The sequence below is a fragment of the Silene latifolia genome, chromosome 2 (assembly GCF_048544455.1).
Source record: "Silene latifolia isolate original U9 population chromosome 2, ASM4854445v1, whole genome shotgun sequence".
Lineage (NCBI taxonomy): Eukaryota > Viridiplantae > Streptophyta > Magnoliopsida > Caryophyllales > Caryophyllaceae > Silene > Silene latifolia.
Window position 1 is genome coordinate 177,415,654 of NC_133527.1, and position 16,978 is coordinate 177,432,631.

General features: G+C 35.2%; 1 protein-coding gene, 1 long non-coding RNA gene and 1 other non-coding gene across 11 annotated transcripts; 1 reads left to right on the top strand and 2 right to left on the bottom strand.

Moving 5' to 3' along the window:
• Nucleotides 1-1,358: 1,358 nt before the first annotated feature.
• On the bottom strand, nt 1,359-8,472 carry LOC141643462 (putative LRR receptor-like serine/threonine-protein kinase At5g10290). Of its 4 annotated transcripts, none has more exons than XR_012543705.1 (13): nt 8,201-8,472; nt 7,133-7,271; nt 6,690-6,819; nt 6,488-6,559; nt 5,405-5,548; nt 5,239-5,310; nt 5,027-5,092; nt 4,837-4,907; nt 4,585-4,728; nt 3,749-4,090; nt 2,830-3,224; nt 2,101-2,481; nt 1,359-2,064 (listed from the first exon to the last, which is right to left on the bottom strand). XR_012543705.1 is itself a non-coding variant. In XM_074452635.1 (13 exons), the coding sequence occupies exons 2-12, from the start codon at nt 7,215-7,217 to the stop codon at nt 2,167-2,169; spliced, it is 1,836 nt and encodes a 611-aa protein (XP_074308736.1). In that variant the 5' UTR covers nt 7,218-7,271; nt 8,201-8,429; the 3' UTR covers nt 1,359-1,896; nt 2,154-2,166. The 4 variants fall into 4 exon arrangements, 3 of the variants coding, with proteins under 3 accessions (XP_074308736.1, XP_074308734.1, XP_074308735.1); XM_074452635.1 differs by having other exon boundaries at nt 1,359-1,896; nt 2,154-2,481; nt 8,201-8,429; XM_074452633.1 differs by having other exon boundaries at nt 1,944-2,481; nt 8,201-8,429.
• An 877-nt stretch (nt 8,473-9,349) lies between these two features.
• On the bottom strand, nt 9,350-9,441 carry TRNAY-GUA (transfer RNA tyrosine (anticodon GUA)). Its single transcript is given in 2 exon segments — nt 9,350-9,385; nt 9,405-9,441. It is a non-coding gene; the product is annotated as a tRNA-Tyr (tRNA).
• A 301-nt stretch (nt 9,442-9,742) lies between these two features.
• LOC141643463 (uncharacterized) lies at nt 9,743-14,171 on the top strand. Of its 6 annotated transcripts, XR_012543711.1 has the most exons (7): nt 9,750-10,142; nt 10,332-10,374; nt 11,429-11,550; nt 12,563-12,623; nt 12,731-12,796; nt 13,356-13,566; nt 13,652-14,171. It is a non-coding gene; the product is annotated as an uncharacterized LOC141643463 (long non-coding RNA). The 6 variants fall into 6 exon arrangements; XR_012543707.1 differs by having other exon boundaries at nt 9,743-10,142; nt 11,429-12,623; XR_012543708.1 differs by lacking the exon at nt 10,332-10,374 and having other exon boundaries at nt 9,743-10,142; nt 11,731-12,623.
• The last annotated feature ends 2,807 nt before the right edge of the window (nt 14,172-16,978 follow it).

Consider the following 16,978-nt stretch of genomic DNA (forward strand, 5'->3'; position numbering starts at 1 on the left):
TATTTTATATACCCTCTATTTCATTAAATAACCTTGATTTTTCAATCATTCACAATAGAAACAAACGAGAAATATAATACGCGTAGCTTGAAATAAAGACAAAGTCTTGGAAGCTGTCAATAATAATAAAAAAAAAAAAAAAAAAAACAAAACTTGCATCAAGGCTTGGATCAGCAACATTGCATCAGCTAAACTATCAGGTGAAATCAGCAACTGCCTATTGGCTAATGCTATTATGCATTGTGCATACAATGTTAAAAATGCTTTTCCCCTCTACTTGTTGATCACGGGAACCCTAACCTCTCAATTTCTTTTGAGAAGATATATTAATGAAGTCACCAATGACTCAATGAGGTTTGGTTGGTAGCCTTCTAGGGTTTAGAGGCGACCTAGTAAAAATGACATGATCTAAAGTAAGCAGATTAAAATTCCAAAATCACAATTCTGGATTATATTCATCTAGGAAATAGCGCCATCTAAAACAACAGGCCAAGAAAATAAATGACTCAAATAATTCATTTATTAGATCTAGTTTAGACTAAGGTTTTATACTTTTATTCAGCTCTTTGTTCACTTTGGCTCAAATAATTTTTTTCCCTGTGACACAGTGCGAATACTTCGTTTACCGAATTACCGGATCTAGTCACTTTGTCTCTCCCGTTACAATCTGGCAAAGCAGTATCATTGTAGCCATACTACTCCCGCTCGAGTGACAAAGTAGTTATTCTAAAAAAAATTTACTCCATTGCAGTAATATGTTTACCTATTTTATATTTGATGTCTCATTCATCTGTTTATCTTTTTATATTGAAAATGTTTTAAATGGTAATTTGATCATCCACATAGCCCATTGTTCACGTGTCATTCAAGATTCAATGATAATATCCACAAATGATCACCTCCTTCCTCCTTAGCCTTCGTGTAAAAAACAAAGGTAAATAAATGACCCAGCCGACGAGAGTATTAAATTTGACATTGCATAAATTCTACTAAACTTGGTAAAACTAACCCGAGATGACGGATTTGAAGCAAAAAAGTTGGGAATGTTCAACAGGGAACATGAAAAATATCTCCCATTTACGAACATGAAAAATATCTGAATTGTCAAGACAAATAGCTACGGCAATTCAAAGGACAAATATGATGATTGTTAGCCTCTGTCCATGTAATAGCAATCACGGGAATGTTGCTGAACAATTCCTGGGATTTTGAGCACATTTTACTTCCGTATCCCCTAATCTTTTGACATTCAATTCAACTAATTTGATGCTATAATCTTTCTTATACCTGTTCCGTGACCCGGACTTTGAAAATTCAGCTTGAATTTTTCACAATTGGAATGCATATGCACGTATATATAACGCATAAAAATATGTATTCACATATAACAAACGTACACTTTTACTTCATACTTCATAATATTCTCAAGTTCGCACAAAAATACAAAATCCAAAAAGAAAAAAAAAACGTTAATCTCGGAGAAAAATTAAGGTGACAATGTCGATATCTTTGGAGGCACGGGCAATGGCAGGAGAAGATTATGCAAACTTTGGCATGGAAATGGAGGAATGGGAGCAGGCCGACTTAGAAGAAACACCAGCTCATCTACTGGCCTATGAAGATGACGAAGAACCATGGTTTTTTGGGAGGATTAGTAATGCTACTGATAGTATATGTAGCGGTCATCATGATGAGGTTAGAATTGAGGAACATGAACAAGTCCTTGGGAAGTCGGAAGAATGCACAAAGTTGAAGGGAAGATTTCGCTTAAGAGCGCTAATAATGATGATTGCGGCTGTGTGTAGGCTAATATTGCTTCTAAGAGTGCCAACATTAACGCAATGAGCCATTAAATAATCAAGCTGATTACTCCGTATATGAAAGGCTAGCGAGAATCTGATGGGCATTTGGAGTTTTGTTTTATGTATTAATATTTCTTCAAGTCGAAAAAATAAAATGGAATAATATATATTGACATTTCTTTTATAACAAGGACATCAAAGTGTAAAGACCATTAACACTAAACACAACCAGGATTTGTACCTTAGTCTTGTATGAGACGGTCTATGTATTCCTCATTTAATTCAAGGATTACTTGACCGGTCGCACAAGTAAGGCCGGGAAAAATAAGTCCTTTTGGAAGACAGGTTTACCTCTAGGGTTGAATCATCGACCACCAGACAGTTCGATGGCATCCTGATTATGAATAGAATCGTCACCCCAGTCGAATCTTCTCTGCAGTCTTTCATATTCTTGTCGGCGAGTAACTTCGACATGCTGCCATTCTTCCCATCTTTCAGCGAGACCCTCGCCTTCAAGCATCCGCACCACCTCGGACATCGTTGGACGGTCTTCGGGTGAGGCTTGCGTGCATAATAACGCAACTTTGATCATCATCTCCACCTCCTGAATATCATAGTTCTTACACAAATTCTTATCGACTATAGCGTCTAATTTCTTCTCTCTTTCCAGCTTCTTCACCTGTTTCCAGTTCAGTCAAAATTTAGAGACAAGAAGCTGCAATATTAATCAAGGACTAAAAACATATTCCTTCGATCCCGAATTTTTCAAAGGGTCCGCAACAATTTCCCTTTTGGGACATCCAAATTGGTTCTTGAGATTTCACTTTGTTGAATAAAAGCTTCGTTGAAATTGATTGCAACTCGGGCAGTCAATCTCGAGATAAAAGCTTCGTTGAAATAGACCGTCTCATTAACTGATAGAATCCAATTATTGTGGATTCGTCCATAGTTTTAAAAGAAAAGAGAAATTACTTTAACTGCCAGCAATAAGGTAGTACCAAAAGAGAATGATGTGATTGTATCTTACATGATCAAGCAAGAGTACGTCATCTTCTTCTTCCAAGCGTGAAAAATCAATAGCCCTTTGGCCTGTCACGAGCTCAAGAAGCGTAATGCCATAGCCAAAAACATCTGTCCTCTCTGATGATTTTCCAGTGGACAAGTACTCGGGAGCTATGTGTCCCATGGTCCCACGTACTTGTGTCGTCACATTTGTCTTTTGCACATCTACCAGCTTTGCTAAGCCAAAATCACCCACTACTGCTTCAAAATCTTCATCTAAGAGGACATTAGCAGCCTTAACATCACGATGGATGATCTTTGGGTTGCAATGTTCGTGAAGATACTCTAATCCACGCGCCGTTCCCAAGGATATTCTTTTTCTTGTCGACCAATCCAAAACAGCCTCCCCTGGTTTTAACTCTGCAGAAGAATTATGACCGGAAAAATGAAAACCCATGGTGGCATACCACTTTTCTTTGAAGGCTTAGCTAGATTTTTAAGAGGCGGTCGTTCGCATTACAGACTTTTATGGTACTACAAACAGTATCTAAGGTCTTAAGGGTAATGCAATTTGCAAAGAAATCAAACATGATCACTTCAACTCTTCGCTTTCAGAGCCATTGGCATGTCCGACATAACACTCTAGGATATGGGCATGGAACCCGTCCCGATCTTTGTCAGTCCGACACCTCACCTTGAAACGAGGCGAGAGTCTTATGTATGACCGCGTTTAGTAAGATTCTGAAGGATTGTTAGCCATATTTAGGTCCCAAACACATTTCTAATTTGCTTCCAAAAACTAAATATTTTAAATTTTTTGTTGATGTTCTTTTTGAGAACGTGCACACGAATCCCGTGTCTGGTAACGTAGAACACTATCAGATTCGTAAAGTGAACAAGAAACATCATAATATCATATACGATCAAGAAGAAAAGGATGGTACCCCTGAGGCGGTAAGCAACGCTTAGGTTCTTCATAAATGGGTACACCAAAAGTCGTTCAGTTGGAGTAGTACAAAACCCAATTAGGCGTAGTAGATTCTTATGCACAGCGACGCTAATCATCTCAACCTCACGTTGAAAAGCTGCATCCCCTCCCGGGCTTTCATAATCAGTTAATCGTTTCACCGCAACCTTGGTACCATCACCAAGCAATCCTTTATAAACCTTGCCAAAGCCACCTTGACCAAGAACGTTTTTCTCATTGAAGTTGTCTGTTGATATCTGCAATTCCCTGTATGCAAATCGCTTAAGCTGCCCAAATGCAATTCTACGATCAACTTCACCTGTAAAAGTACGCCGACAAAAAAAGGGTTCAAGGCAAATAAGAGCTGTACATAAATGGTTTCATACTTCATATATTTTTATCATTCATCTACATGAAGTTCCAAGCATTCACAAGCTTCAGCACATTATCAGTGATTATCAAACTTCAAACTATCATTCCCCCTTAAAAAGAACACTATTCAGTATTCACTATACAACACAACGTGATTATTGAGAGGATTGCCGGAAAAGGGCAGTACACATGACCCGGTATCAAAATCCATCAGCATAAAAACTACTCTCGTGACTCCCTTAACACCCAAAAAAATAGTGCTTATTTACCACAATTTAGTTCCTTATTCTGATCTTAGCCTAAATAAATTTTGTAATAACCATCCATACGAGAAATACTGGGTTAACTAAAACTCAAAACCAGTCTGTTCTGACAAAATACATAAGATAAGTAAGCCGTAACAAAAATGGAAGCTAGAAAGGTAAAGAGCGAACAACAGACCTGCAACATCAACATAAACTTCACGCTTGAAACCCTTATATCTACTTTTGCACATACATAACAAGAGGACTCCAATAAGTAGTATTCCAACAAGCCCTCCAATTACTCCTACAATAACTCCAACTTTTGATTTGTTTGAAGAACCTGACATAGTGCAGCACACCAATCATTAAACCAAACCTCAACTGTAACTTTACAATCTAAGAATTGAGATATTTAAAGATGAAAAGGCACCAAAGTATACACTCCTACCTGTTTCACTGTTATCAGATGCACACAAATGATGAAGATCGCCACCACAGTTCAACTTATTACCGGTGAAACTGCAACCAATCAACCAATGAAGGTCGTTTCCACTCAATCAGTTTTTTTTTACCATCACATTCAGAGAATCGGTACTGAAAGCGTGACAAGATTAGCTCTAAATTGAAGTTTATCATACTTGTATTTTGGAATCTGAAAGAGTTGTTCAGGAACTTTCCCACTGAGTTGATTTGAAAATAGCTGGCTGCCACCCAAAGCATAATTCATGAGACATAGTAGTAGAAACTCATAAGTTCTGGCAGTATCTTTATCTTAAAATTTTGTAACTGAAATAAAAAGGTTGAAGAAAACACAGATAACAAAGTACGACATTTTTTTATGTTCACTTACAGGCTAATTAAGCTATTCAGTGCAGATAGTGACTCCGGGATAGTCCCAGTGAGATCATTATTGCTCAAAATTCTGCATAAAATGAAAAAAAAAATGGTATAACTAAAGGTAACCAAACAGAAGAAACCATGATTCAGTACAGTATAGCACAAATGGTATCACTTACAAATATTTAAGATTTTTAAGATTACCAAGGGAGGATGGTATTTCACCAGTCAAACGGTTACGCTCTAAATCCAAGTTTGTTAGACTGGTCAAATTTCCAAACTCTTTAGGAATTTGGCCAGTAATGGCATTCCCTTCCAGAGACCTGCACAGCCAATACAATTCACATTATCAACCAAACCAGCTAGGGTTTGCAAGGGTTAAGGGAGTCACTCAAACTCCCTATGATTCACACATACCAAATTATCAATTCCCGAATTGTTTGTGTAGCAGTTCGACAAAATTTGTGTTGAATACTCCAAAGTCACAAATTAGTAGATGATACAGATAATGAAAAAATAGGAAGAGAAGAGAAAATAAGCAATGTGGTGCTAAGAAAGTAGACGCAAAAATATGGGCAGATTATAGTGTCTTCTTTTTTGCATTAATCCATCATATTCCAAGCCAGAATAGTGAGACTCTTCCTCCGTTAATGATATAAGAACATTACTACCAAAAATAAAACCGCTTCACACTGAAAGTGTTTCCAATCATATAGCCCAGATACTCCATAGTTACGAAGCAACAATACAACAATAACAGAAGTTCCGCCTAATACTATGGGACCAAACCTCCCAAACTGTGTATGCATCATCACATAATGCTTCATTGCTTCCTTTAAAATTTACAAACTTATAATAGTCATGAAGCATTATAGAACATACCAAAAACCAACTATTCGTCTTGTTCTTCGGTTTTCTAGGATTACTCATGAACTTGGCATATGTTCAGGTTTCATAGTATTTCAGCTAAATTAACCCATAACACTAATTTTCTCTTCAGCTACTTTCTATGCAATACTAAAAGTTGCGCAAGTCTGAAGGAACGGCCACAAGGTCAAAATAACCAGAGTTGTTTGAATTTCTGCTAATTTCTATACCATCATGAAAAATTAGTGAAAAACACGTGCAAGATAAGATCTTGATAGGGCCAAATAAAAGGGCAGCCCGGTGCTCGATAGGGCCAAATGTTGACAAAAAATTGGACACTGTACCAAAACATCCCCTTTCTTAGTGCAATTGCACAACATGAAAAGTAAACTTACAGAGATGTAAGGGTTGTAAGGGCGCCAATTTCAGGAGACAAAGTTCCAGGAAATCCCATCGATGACAACGTCCTGTGACCAAACTAAAATTAGACAACAATATCAACTAAAATTAAGATTTCAAGAACTTCTCCGCACCATAGGAGAGCCTGAATAAGCTAGAGTTCAACCGAAAAGCAAAACATGTACAAGAGTTACTTACAGAGAATACACCAAACCAGAGTTGCACATGACATTTGACCAAGTGCATGGACTCACTAGATTGGGGTTCCAGTCAGCCAGCTGACTTGATGAACCATTTAAAGAAAGTTTCAAAGCATAAAGTGCCTTTCCTGACAAGAGAAACATCAGAAAGTTCATAATTCCTATACATGATTGTGAAAAGGCATATAGATTAACTTGTAGTCATAGATGATAAGGAGACAAAAAACATGGGACCAAAATATATGGATCCGGTCAAATTGGTGGCAATCTATGGAGTACGCCAGTGCAGGTACCTTCTCCTTTGGGGGAGGGGAAAAGGTGAGAACTGAAAAACCCCCCACACAACCACGAAAATGTGAGGTAACCTCAAAAAATATAAGCAGCACTAGATTGTAGTTTTGCATACATTGCCCAATCAAACTAACAGTCACTTATCAATACCTTGAAAGTCCGCCATATGACAAGGAAGCAAACACAGAAAGGCTAGAACAACAAAAGATAGTTGTAGCTCCATCAGCAATGCCATTCTCACGGATGCCAATTACTAACTACATGGAAGTCAACAAAATAAGCAACACATCTGCACAAGGGAAAGAAATAGAATGAAATGAAGTCAATCATCAGTTTCAGATAGCATCACTGACACAGTGAATTAAAATTAAAAAAACGTAGTAAAATAAGATGTACAAGTCATATGTAAGCTATTTAGTCAGAAAAATCACTGAAACACGTTGGCGTCAAAATTGCCCTTAACCCTTTACAGCAAAAAAGAATGTACAAAAAAACCGAGAATTGAAGGCAATTCGTCAAAAATTCTTTGATTAGAACATCTTTCAAATTCTACCTCAATATAGTCTAGCCTAAACTCTAAAAAACTATCTACTGGAAATTATATTCTGAAATTCCCTCGGCGATTTTTAAATCCCCAATATTCAACAACCTCAAGATCATCAATGCTTTATGCTTCACCCACCATCACTAGACTTTGCAGTTACAGTCTTCCACCCACTTGCTATGAGGCCCCTATCATTTACCAAATTAAGAAATAAACTCCCAATTTAAGAAAGTTTGCATCTTTTAACCCAAATTTACAAGATCACATCATTCAATCATTCAATTACTAAAATCCAATACACACTTTAAAAACCAACCATTTTAGGGAAAACTTGCAATTTTTTTCATATTACTAAACTCAGACATAATCCCACTTCACACTTCACTAAACAAATCAAATTCAAAATCAATCATTTAAACTACCACACAATTAAATTCCAACAAACTAACAATCAATACCCATAAAACAAAGATCTTGAAACTCATTAGTTAAGTAATGGAACAATAATTAGTGACATTATTAATTAACAATAAATACCCAGTTCACATAAATTAAAAAGCAGCACTTGTGACGTCTCACAACCCGCTTTCCTCTTTAACATTATTTAAATCGGTTATGAGTCGTCACAAGTAAGAATTTGTAAAAGAGAACAGGGAAGTGAAGAGATTAACAACCTGGTACAGAAGATATGAACAGAAGAAATTAAAGAGGATAGAGGAAGAAGAGTTGATATAATTTTGACCAAAATAAATGATTTAGAAAGACAAAGCTTTTTGGTTACTTTGCTGACAATTGAAACTGTTCTCCCTGTTTTATGCTCGTTGTGTCTGGTACACTGAATTTTCTTACTCTAAAATGAGATTGATTTACACAAAATAGTAACTTAACATAACACAATACAATAATTTTGTTCCCCAAATTCCTTTCTTCTTTTCTAAAGTGGTCTTCCAATGTGTGCTACCTAAGTGTGTAACTTAAACTATAGTATGATTGTATGAGTAGATTAGAAGATTTAATTAGTGGTCATACTTTAATCAGAACCTAATCACAGTTAGAGTCTAAGGTATTCCAATTTATCTGTTTTTTTTTTGGACGGTAGGGTCTAATAAGTCTTGACGGGTATTATTTGTCTTAAGTTTAAAACGCGTCAAATACATATCAAATCACATAATAAGTTGCCAATAAAATGTCAATAGTTATGTCTTTATTACTACTTGACCCGTCTTAATCTTAAGACGAATATTGTCCATCTTAAATGAGAATATGTATTAATTATTTTACGAATTACGAATGACTTTTGTTATTAAATAGTTATACTTTTATAAGACGGTTTTACACATATTGTGTACAACGGTTACAACAACCATCAATAATGATAATCCAGTGTTTAATACTTGTAGAAAATGTACTACAATCACATTATAATAGATTTGCCTAATATTGTCTTACATAACTATTTGTGTTTTTTAAATGTTCAAACTTGAAAATAAGAAAAAGATTACAAAAGAAAGTTAGATTGAAACTATTTGTAAAGAATGAATCCACTCAAAATAAAAGTATACTTTTATGAAAGACCAAACGATACTCTAAAATAAATAAATGTGAAGAAATGATCTCATAGAGAGTAAAGAGAACAACTAAAAGCAATTCAATTTTATGCATCTAGAAGATAAGAACCACAACATTCTCCATAAATCCACCAATGAATTCTTGAGCTTGGTAAATTGAAACTGTAAAAATATGTCAAGAATATATGCATTCATGATTCATCCTAAATCCAGTTGCAAAAAGTGACATCTTACACGAAAAAGACTAAAAAAAATTCCGACCTACCGGATTCGAACCAGTGACCTAAGGATGTCTGACAGGTTTACCCTACTACAGTCCTCCGCTCTACCAACTGAGCTAAGGTCGGATGTTGATTCATTATTGCTTTATCTTTATTATTTTCCTACATTCTCTAGACTCGTTGCCGACACTTTCGTCTACTAAAAAATGTACTCCGTATTTGTACGCACTACACAACTCTCTCCATACTTTAAATTGCAACAAAAATTAAACTTTTTGGTCAGAGCCGTCAAACTTATACAACATTTATTAGAGAATTTTAAAAGTTAATATTTGACAAAAATATATTTATATCTATTATTCAGATTTCTTTCACATTCTATACCTTATATAAAAAGAGGATACTCTCCTGACACCTATTTTCACATGCTTCTATCCTTATGTGACGTCAGTATTTACAGTCCTGCCATTACTGAATTTTTTATTCTAAAAAATCTGGCTCTTCTTTTCCCCTTTTCATTCATCTATCTGCCGTTTCACTCTATCATCATCTTGATTCTTGCATCACTTAGCCCTCTCCTATATCATGCTCATCAGATTCATCTTTTTTGTATACCTTACTCAATTATACTCCTTTTACTATCCAAATGATTAAATTCTCTCTATTTCCAAACCTTCTGTTCTTCCCCAAATCACTCAACCCTAATTTCAGAAACCGGTTTTTGTCCTTCTGTTCTGGGTTACGACGTGGCATACTTCAACAACGATGACTTCTTGCGCTGTCAAAACGTTGGCGAAAACCGAGCCGATGTTATTCAGCTCAAAATGGTAAGATCTTCATTAAATTGTTAGATTTAATACACTGTTAATTAGGCTTACATATTATGATTTGCTATTTGTCTAAGGTTTGATTGAAGGCTGGTTGTTTATGATTTTTTATACTCCCACACTATATGCTGTTATTGTCCTTCCTTTGTAGTTTGTAGTATTTATTTACTTGTTTTTTTTCATTTGTAGTTCGTAGCTTGATCCTTCATCAAACTTGTTGCTCATAATAAAAGTAATTTCTTTACTTTTTTCTTAATATTTTGGTTTTATTTAATTTTTTTTTTTCATGAATCATTATTACTCTTGTTAATTTTTGTGTTCAGAACTGCAGATCAAAGGCATATATCATCAGACGGAAAAAAAATGACTAAATTTCGGGGTAATTACCCTTGGGCATGGGTTGTAGCCAAATGAGCCATTGTTGGCAGAGTAGTAGCTACTCTCCTCGCTGATTCCCATGTTTGAACCAAACCCACCGCCGACTTGATACCCCATACGCATTCCACTTCCTATGCTCATCCCATAGTTGCTACTAGCCATTTGGTTGCCACCCATACCCAGGCCTGCCGAACCCATACTTGAGTAGTTCGACTATTCTGACATTTGCCCACCTCCGAGACCACTCCCAAACCCACCTTGGAAACCATTGTAAGAGCTCATGCTACTCATTGATTCCCCAAAGTAGCTAGCTTCCTGATCTTACTCGCTGTGGGAGCTCTGAAAACGGAAGGCCATGGCCATTTCTCCTAAACATCCCTTTGGAAATTAAGCTCTTGTTTTGCTTAGCTCAATGCCTTCAGGATTGTGAATTGTTGCGTTTATATAGTGGCTAAATTGTGGAGAAATTACATCCACCATCTCTACTTTCACCTTTTGAAAGTTCTCTGTTCCACCTTTGTTGGTGTGAAAATTAGAATTGTTAAAGTGAGGATATAATTTTTCTTAAATAATGAAGCCTATAATCTAAAGAAATTTAAAAAAAAAATGCCATATAGTCAGGATGTATGATTACATGGTATATTGGCGAACCTAAAATTCGTCGCTCCGATTTGGTGGATCCTGTCCTAAAAGTCCTTGTCTTTTATCGGGTTTGAAATTCCTATGTTGCCATATTGACACTTTTTAGAATATTTTCAATTTCTTAGTATTACTAAAGTTAGCAGCTGAAAGCATACCATCATCTTTAAATCTTACGATGCTATAACCTTTAGTTGCCTAACATTATCATGAATCGTATGCTTATATATAGACTAAATTCCGCTGTCTTTCTTTTTTCTTTTTTGTAGTGAATTGATACCAAAATCATCTCATATGGAACGTAGTTGTCTTATGAACGGATGCGTTTGTGGGTAATGAAGCCGAAAGCACATAATTTTGAGTGCAAAACAGGCCATTTGAAGGCTTCTTGGTCAGTTGTGATCAACTCCTTGTTCTTTTTGTTAGCAGGATATTTGCTTAATACTTGCTTCCTTTGTATAAACTACTGACTACTATCCTTTGAAAGGGTGCTTAAATCTTGGAATTTTAGGAGTGAGATTTTATTGAGACCGAAATTAACGTGGATCTTTGATCATAATTTGATATTCAGAGCTAATGACTCCCGCAGCACAAAGTATTCCCACAAGTCAGTATATACTATGAAGTACTATAATACTCCGTACAGGTTGATAACCAAGATAGCTCTTGTCTAATGTTGTCATGTATTATGTATGTTCAAAATGTTTGTAGATTAGAATAGATGTTATAACGGGGGTGAATCGAAGAGGAATGCACCCGTCACAAGGTTGTGACGGATATTAGCCGTCAAAAATGAGAATTTTTGATCAAAAAATGCTTTTATAAAATAAAAATATGAATTTTCAACCACAAGCTAACAAAAGAGAGGTGTAATGGAGGTGAGACAGATACTGATGAGGATGGAAAATTGAGAAACATAAGTGAATTTTTTTTTTTTTCAGAAGTGGGAGGCATGATCGCAAAGTATAACAACTAAAAGTCAAAAAAGCAATTTAAAGAACAACCTAATTGCACTTCTGTAAATATTTACGTCATCCAAGTTTACAAGCACACTACAAATAGGGTCTGCGAGCTGGAAATAATATACCTCAACTAATTTTAATTTGAATGATTTATCAGGTTAATTTTTATGCTACATTTTTACTGTTCCTGATAGCTAAGACAATTGTATGTGTCATGTGGGATAATTAAGTGATAATTCTGTTGGCAAATGGGATGATTTGTGCCCGTTTAACAATTCGGTTACATACAGCTGTTTTAGGCGATATTTTGTATTTTTGTAGTGTTGTGAATCAATAGTTAGAGGTAGTTATTGAATAGTTACGATTTTTTTTAGATCTCTGTATAGATTGAGCAGTCTCACCCTAATTGTTTGCCGAACAAATTGTTGAATTTTTTTGTAGCCTCGACCTCCCTTGGAGTTCAAACCACCGACTGAGAAGATAAAATGTCTTCCTTATACAGGTGAATAACCTTTTTTCGCTTGGTCTTACCTTATCTTATATGGTAGCAAGCTGATTGAATCTGTTTTCTATTAGAAAGTGAAATTGATGATTTAGTTTACGATATAGGAATGGCTCAATTTGTGAAACTTTTTGCTGAACCTAGGGATCCCTGTCAAGGACGCTGAAACTTCGGTATGTTGCCACTTCTCACTTGCTTATTTTGCCAGCATTTTTAGATGAGTTATAAACGTTATTTACATCTACTGATCGTACAATCGCCTAATTTCTTATGTTCGTGCTTAAAGGAGATGATTTGTGGTGTTAGTAGTATATCCTTGGAGCTTAAAATAATCTCAGTAACACCCTAAAAGTGGAGGGAAAGGGAGGGGAGGGGGAAGGAGGGAAGAGAAAGGGAGGTAAGGGAAGGGGAGGGCACATGGGATGTGGGTGTTTGGATATCATTTCCTTCCAAATCTTGCCTATTGTGGAGAGATTTTGATTTGCCCTGGAGGAGGGAAAATGAATTCCTCCAAATCTCTCCCCCTCCATTTCCCTCCACCCTCATTTGCTATCCAAACAAGGGATTTTAAATCCCCTACTCTCCCTCCCTTTCTTTTCCCTCCAATTCTTTCAATCCAAACACATCCTTAGTATATGCGCTCCCAACATTCTCATCCGTAGACCCCTGTGAGACACACTGAGGTATTGTGGCAGTTGATAAGCGGCTTATGTTGAGCATTTACGAGTGCAGGTACAAGATTTATATCGAAGGAAATGCATGGTCAGTTAGTGAAAAGTACATTCTAGCTTGTGACGCGATGACACTCCTTATAAACCCGATCTACTATGACTTCTTCTCAAGAAGCTTAATCCCAATGAAGCATTACTAGCCTGTGAACCCGAACAACTTGTGTAAATCTATCAAGTTTGCGGTTGACTGGGGAAACAATAACACCGATAAGGTAATCACAATAAATCTTAACAGGCGCGACATAGCATGAAATTATTTGTATCGGAAAGAGAACTTCTGACAATAAATCTTAACAGGCGCGAGAGATTGGAAAAGCTGGTAGCGAGTATATAATCAACCAGATCAAGATCAAACATGTTTACGACTATATGTTCCATGTACTGAATGAATATTCAAAGCTTTTAAGATATACACCGAAAATACCTGAGGGAGCAGAGGAACTATGCTCAGAGAGATTTGCCTGTAGTCCACCGGGTTTGGAAACGCAGTACAAGGTTGATACCGTGGTAAGCGGTCCATCAAAGCAAGGCCCGTGTACCTTGCCTCCACCTTATGGTTCAGATACTCTTGAAGCTCTTCGGGATCAAAATGCCAAGATCAAGGAAGTCGTGGATATGTGGGAAAGCGGAAGTGGTTGAAACTTGAGATTCCTGAATTATATAGTAATCACATTGCTTATAGTCGGCCTAACAAACTAACTACGCGAAGCGACTAACAAATCTTTTGCCAATGCTTGTACAGCTTCAGCTTTCGCTGTCGCCGACAATTTTGATTTGAATTTCTTCTTTCAATCAACATTCAGTTGACAAATTAAACCCACTTCATTCACCCAATCAACTTATTTTTCCCAATGCAATCAAATATAATATGACACAGAATTACACACCAATATTAATTACCAAAAAGAATTGTACTTATTTCGTCATTCACATTTATATTGTCCCTATTTGACTTTAATTGTCGAACAATGTTACCTATTCCAATATTCAGTCACGATAATGCGATATACAACAGAAACAACTGTGACAAAATGATGAGATGATTTAAATGACGTAAATAAAATAATGAAATGGTAAGTATGATTGAAATATATAAGGAAATAATTTTGTGTGAATGAAATAATATGGTGTTAATGAATCACTTATGATGGAGGTAAGATAATGATGATGATGCTGAGAACAAAAAAGATGAATGACATGAAAAACACTTTTAGTGGCAACTTTTCTTTGTTGAAATTACGTTATGCTTGTATCGTATTTGGTAATATTGATTTTTATTTCACCGATTCCTTTAAAAACCAATTAGATATTAAAATCAATAAATTACAATTACAATAGCGATTTTTTTTAACGTTTTGAGTTTCCACATTGTTATTTTATCAATTATGTTAACAAAAAAAGCGCTTTAGTATAAATGAATTTACAATTAAATGTTGCTGTCAATATAATTTAATGGTAAGTGAATTACAAACAAATAACTAAAAAAGGAGATATATTGTATATACATCTACCTATTAACAAATAATATTCAGAATAGATGAAACTCCTTTCATAGTCTAATACCGTGACTGCGTTTGTCGTACTGACGTCATTTAATGTATATTTTATATAAAGTTAATTTCTTCTATACAAAGTTATACAAATTCGTAAGATGATACAAAAAATTAATATCTTTCAATGTAATTTAATTGAAACATTGTCCAGTCTGCGTTTCTGATTATCGTGTTTTTTTTTTTAAAAAAAAAAAGGACTATACTAATTCATAAAATCATTTTGAAGTAATTTTATATTGAATATGTGTAATTTAAATTTAATCTCTGCTAACTCATATAAATCTGGTTGCCGCTAAAAGAAACTCAATCCTTCCCAGTAGTTGAATTTGTGCGCCACGTATTTTAAATGCCGTCCTCCTAAGCTACACGTACCTTACAGATGGCAAAAAAATTAAAAACGAAAGGTCATGTTGCATGCACGTAAAAATATGTATAAATAAGATACATGAGGTGATAACCTGAAAACAACTAATCGTTATAAATATTTTGCGATGGGTATTAGTTTTCATCTTTACTTTTCAAATTTATTTGCACAACGTTGTTCTTTCGATTATACATTTTCCTGTACATACTAAACTGACTTTGTTATCTAATTTTGTGCAGACACTTCAGGAATACAACGATGTCCTGTTGAAGTAAACTTAAAAATTATTTTAAATGAAATACTTAAAATGACTTCGATTCTCGAATGCGAGAATTCGGTATTCATGCGCTATCAAGATGAACTTAGAGGTTACGTTCGCATTCGCACTGATCATTCGTCTTCCGAAACATTAAAAATTATCGGGATATCGTCCAAGCTTATCGGACCGTCCCATCAAAATTGCGCGAGAAAGGCTATAAAATTTTTGAAGAGCTTATATGGATTCGATGTCCTTGATTTCAACTACTACGAGATGCAACAGGTACAACACAACTACAACACTTTAAAAGCTGCCTACTACACGGTCACAGACATGAAATACTTCCTGAAATTGAACTTCTATCGCTTTCAGATGAGGACTGAACAAGTTAAACAGTGAACTCGGCTTTATCAAAACAGTAATGTTAGTAGTAATGTAAATAGAAAAATAAGGGATACAATAATTGTATAATATATCCCCTGTTGTTTTTTTTTTTAATGTTTATTTGTAATTATAAATAAAGTAATGTTTTTCTACACTTTTTATATCGAATTTTAATATTAGTCTTTATTATTTACAATATTAAACAACTTAAAAATGGTTGTATAATCGTCTGCAAATACAACCGCTGCAATTGAAAAACGTTGGATGCCGCGTGCGGAGCACGCGGCTTTCCAACTAGTTTTTTAAAAAACCAACATATGAATAGACAAAAATACCATTAATGCAACTTTTTAGAAATGCGTAAAATGAAATGGAAAGAAGGCGCCACATGAGAGCATCTTCAATGGTAAGCTAGTTCCTACTAACTTACTTATGCGGCTATGCCATCATCAATTTTTTACACAACAATTTTAAGCTACAATTTGCTCCAATGGTTTAGCTAACTTATTACTAATAGCTTAATTGGACCCATTTAACACACTTTTCTATTTATTTATTCAATTTCCAAATTTTCAACATAAAATTAAAACTTTATTAATATGACCACTATTTTTCTATTGATTACATTTATTTAGTGGGTCCATTTAGCAAGTAGCTTCATAGAGCTGCTAACTCAAAAAATTTTGAGCAAAGCTAGTCTACTTGGACAACTTCAATGATTAAGCTAATAGCTTATAATTTTATAAAATTACAAGCAAGTGCTCAAATTAAACCATTGAAGATGTTATGAAGAGTTTATTATAACTTCATATCAGTAAGTATTTTCATGATAATGAGAATGATCTCGTTTATAGTGAAAAAACTGTAAGTCATTATTAGAGTCTTGAAGTAATCACATACATAAAGTATAAAAATAATAATCATAGGAAGTGATAATCGATATACAGTAAGTCTCTCTTAACGCGACATTATCCATCTTAAGCTTAAGACGAGTCAACTACATACTCCTTCCATACCACACCAATGGTAACATGGACCCACTTTTCCTCTCACAAAAAGTGGGT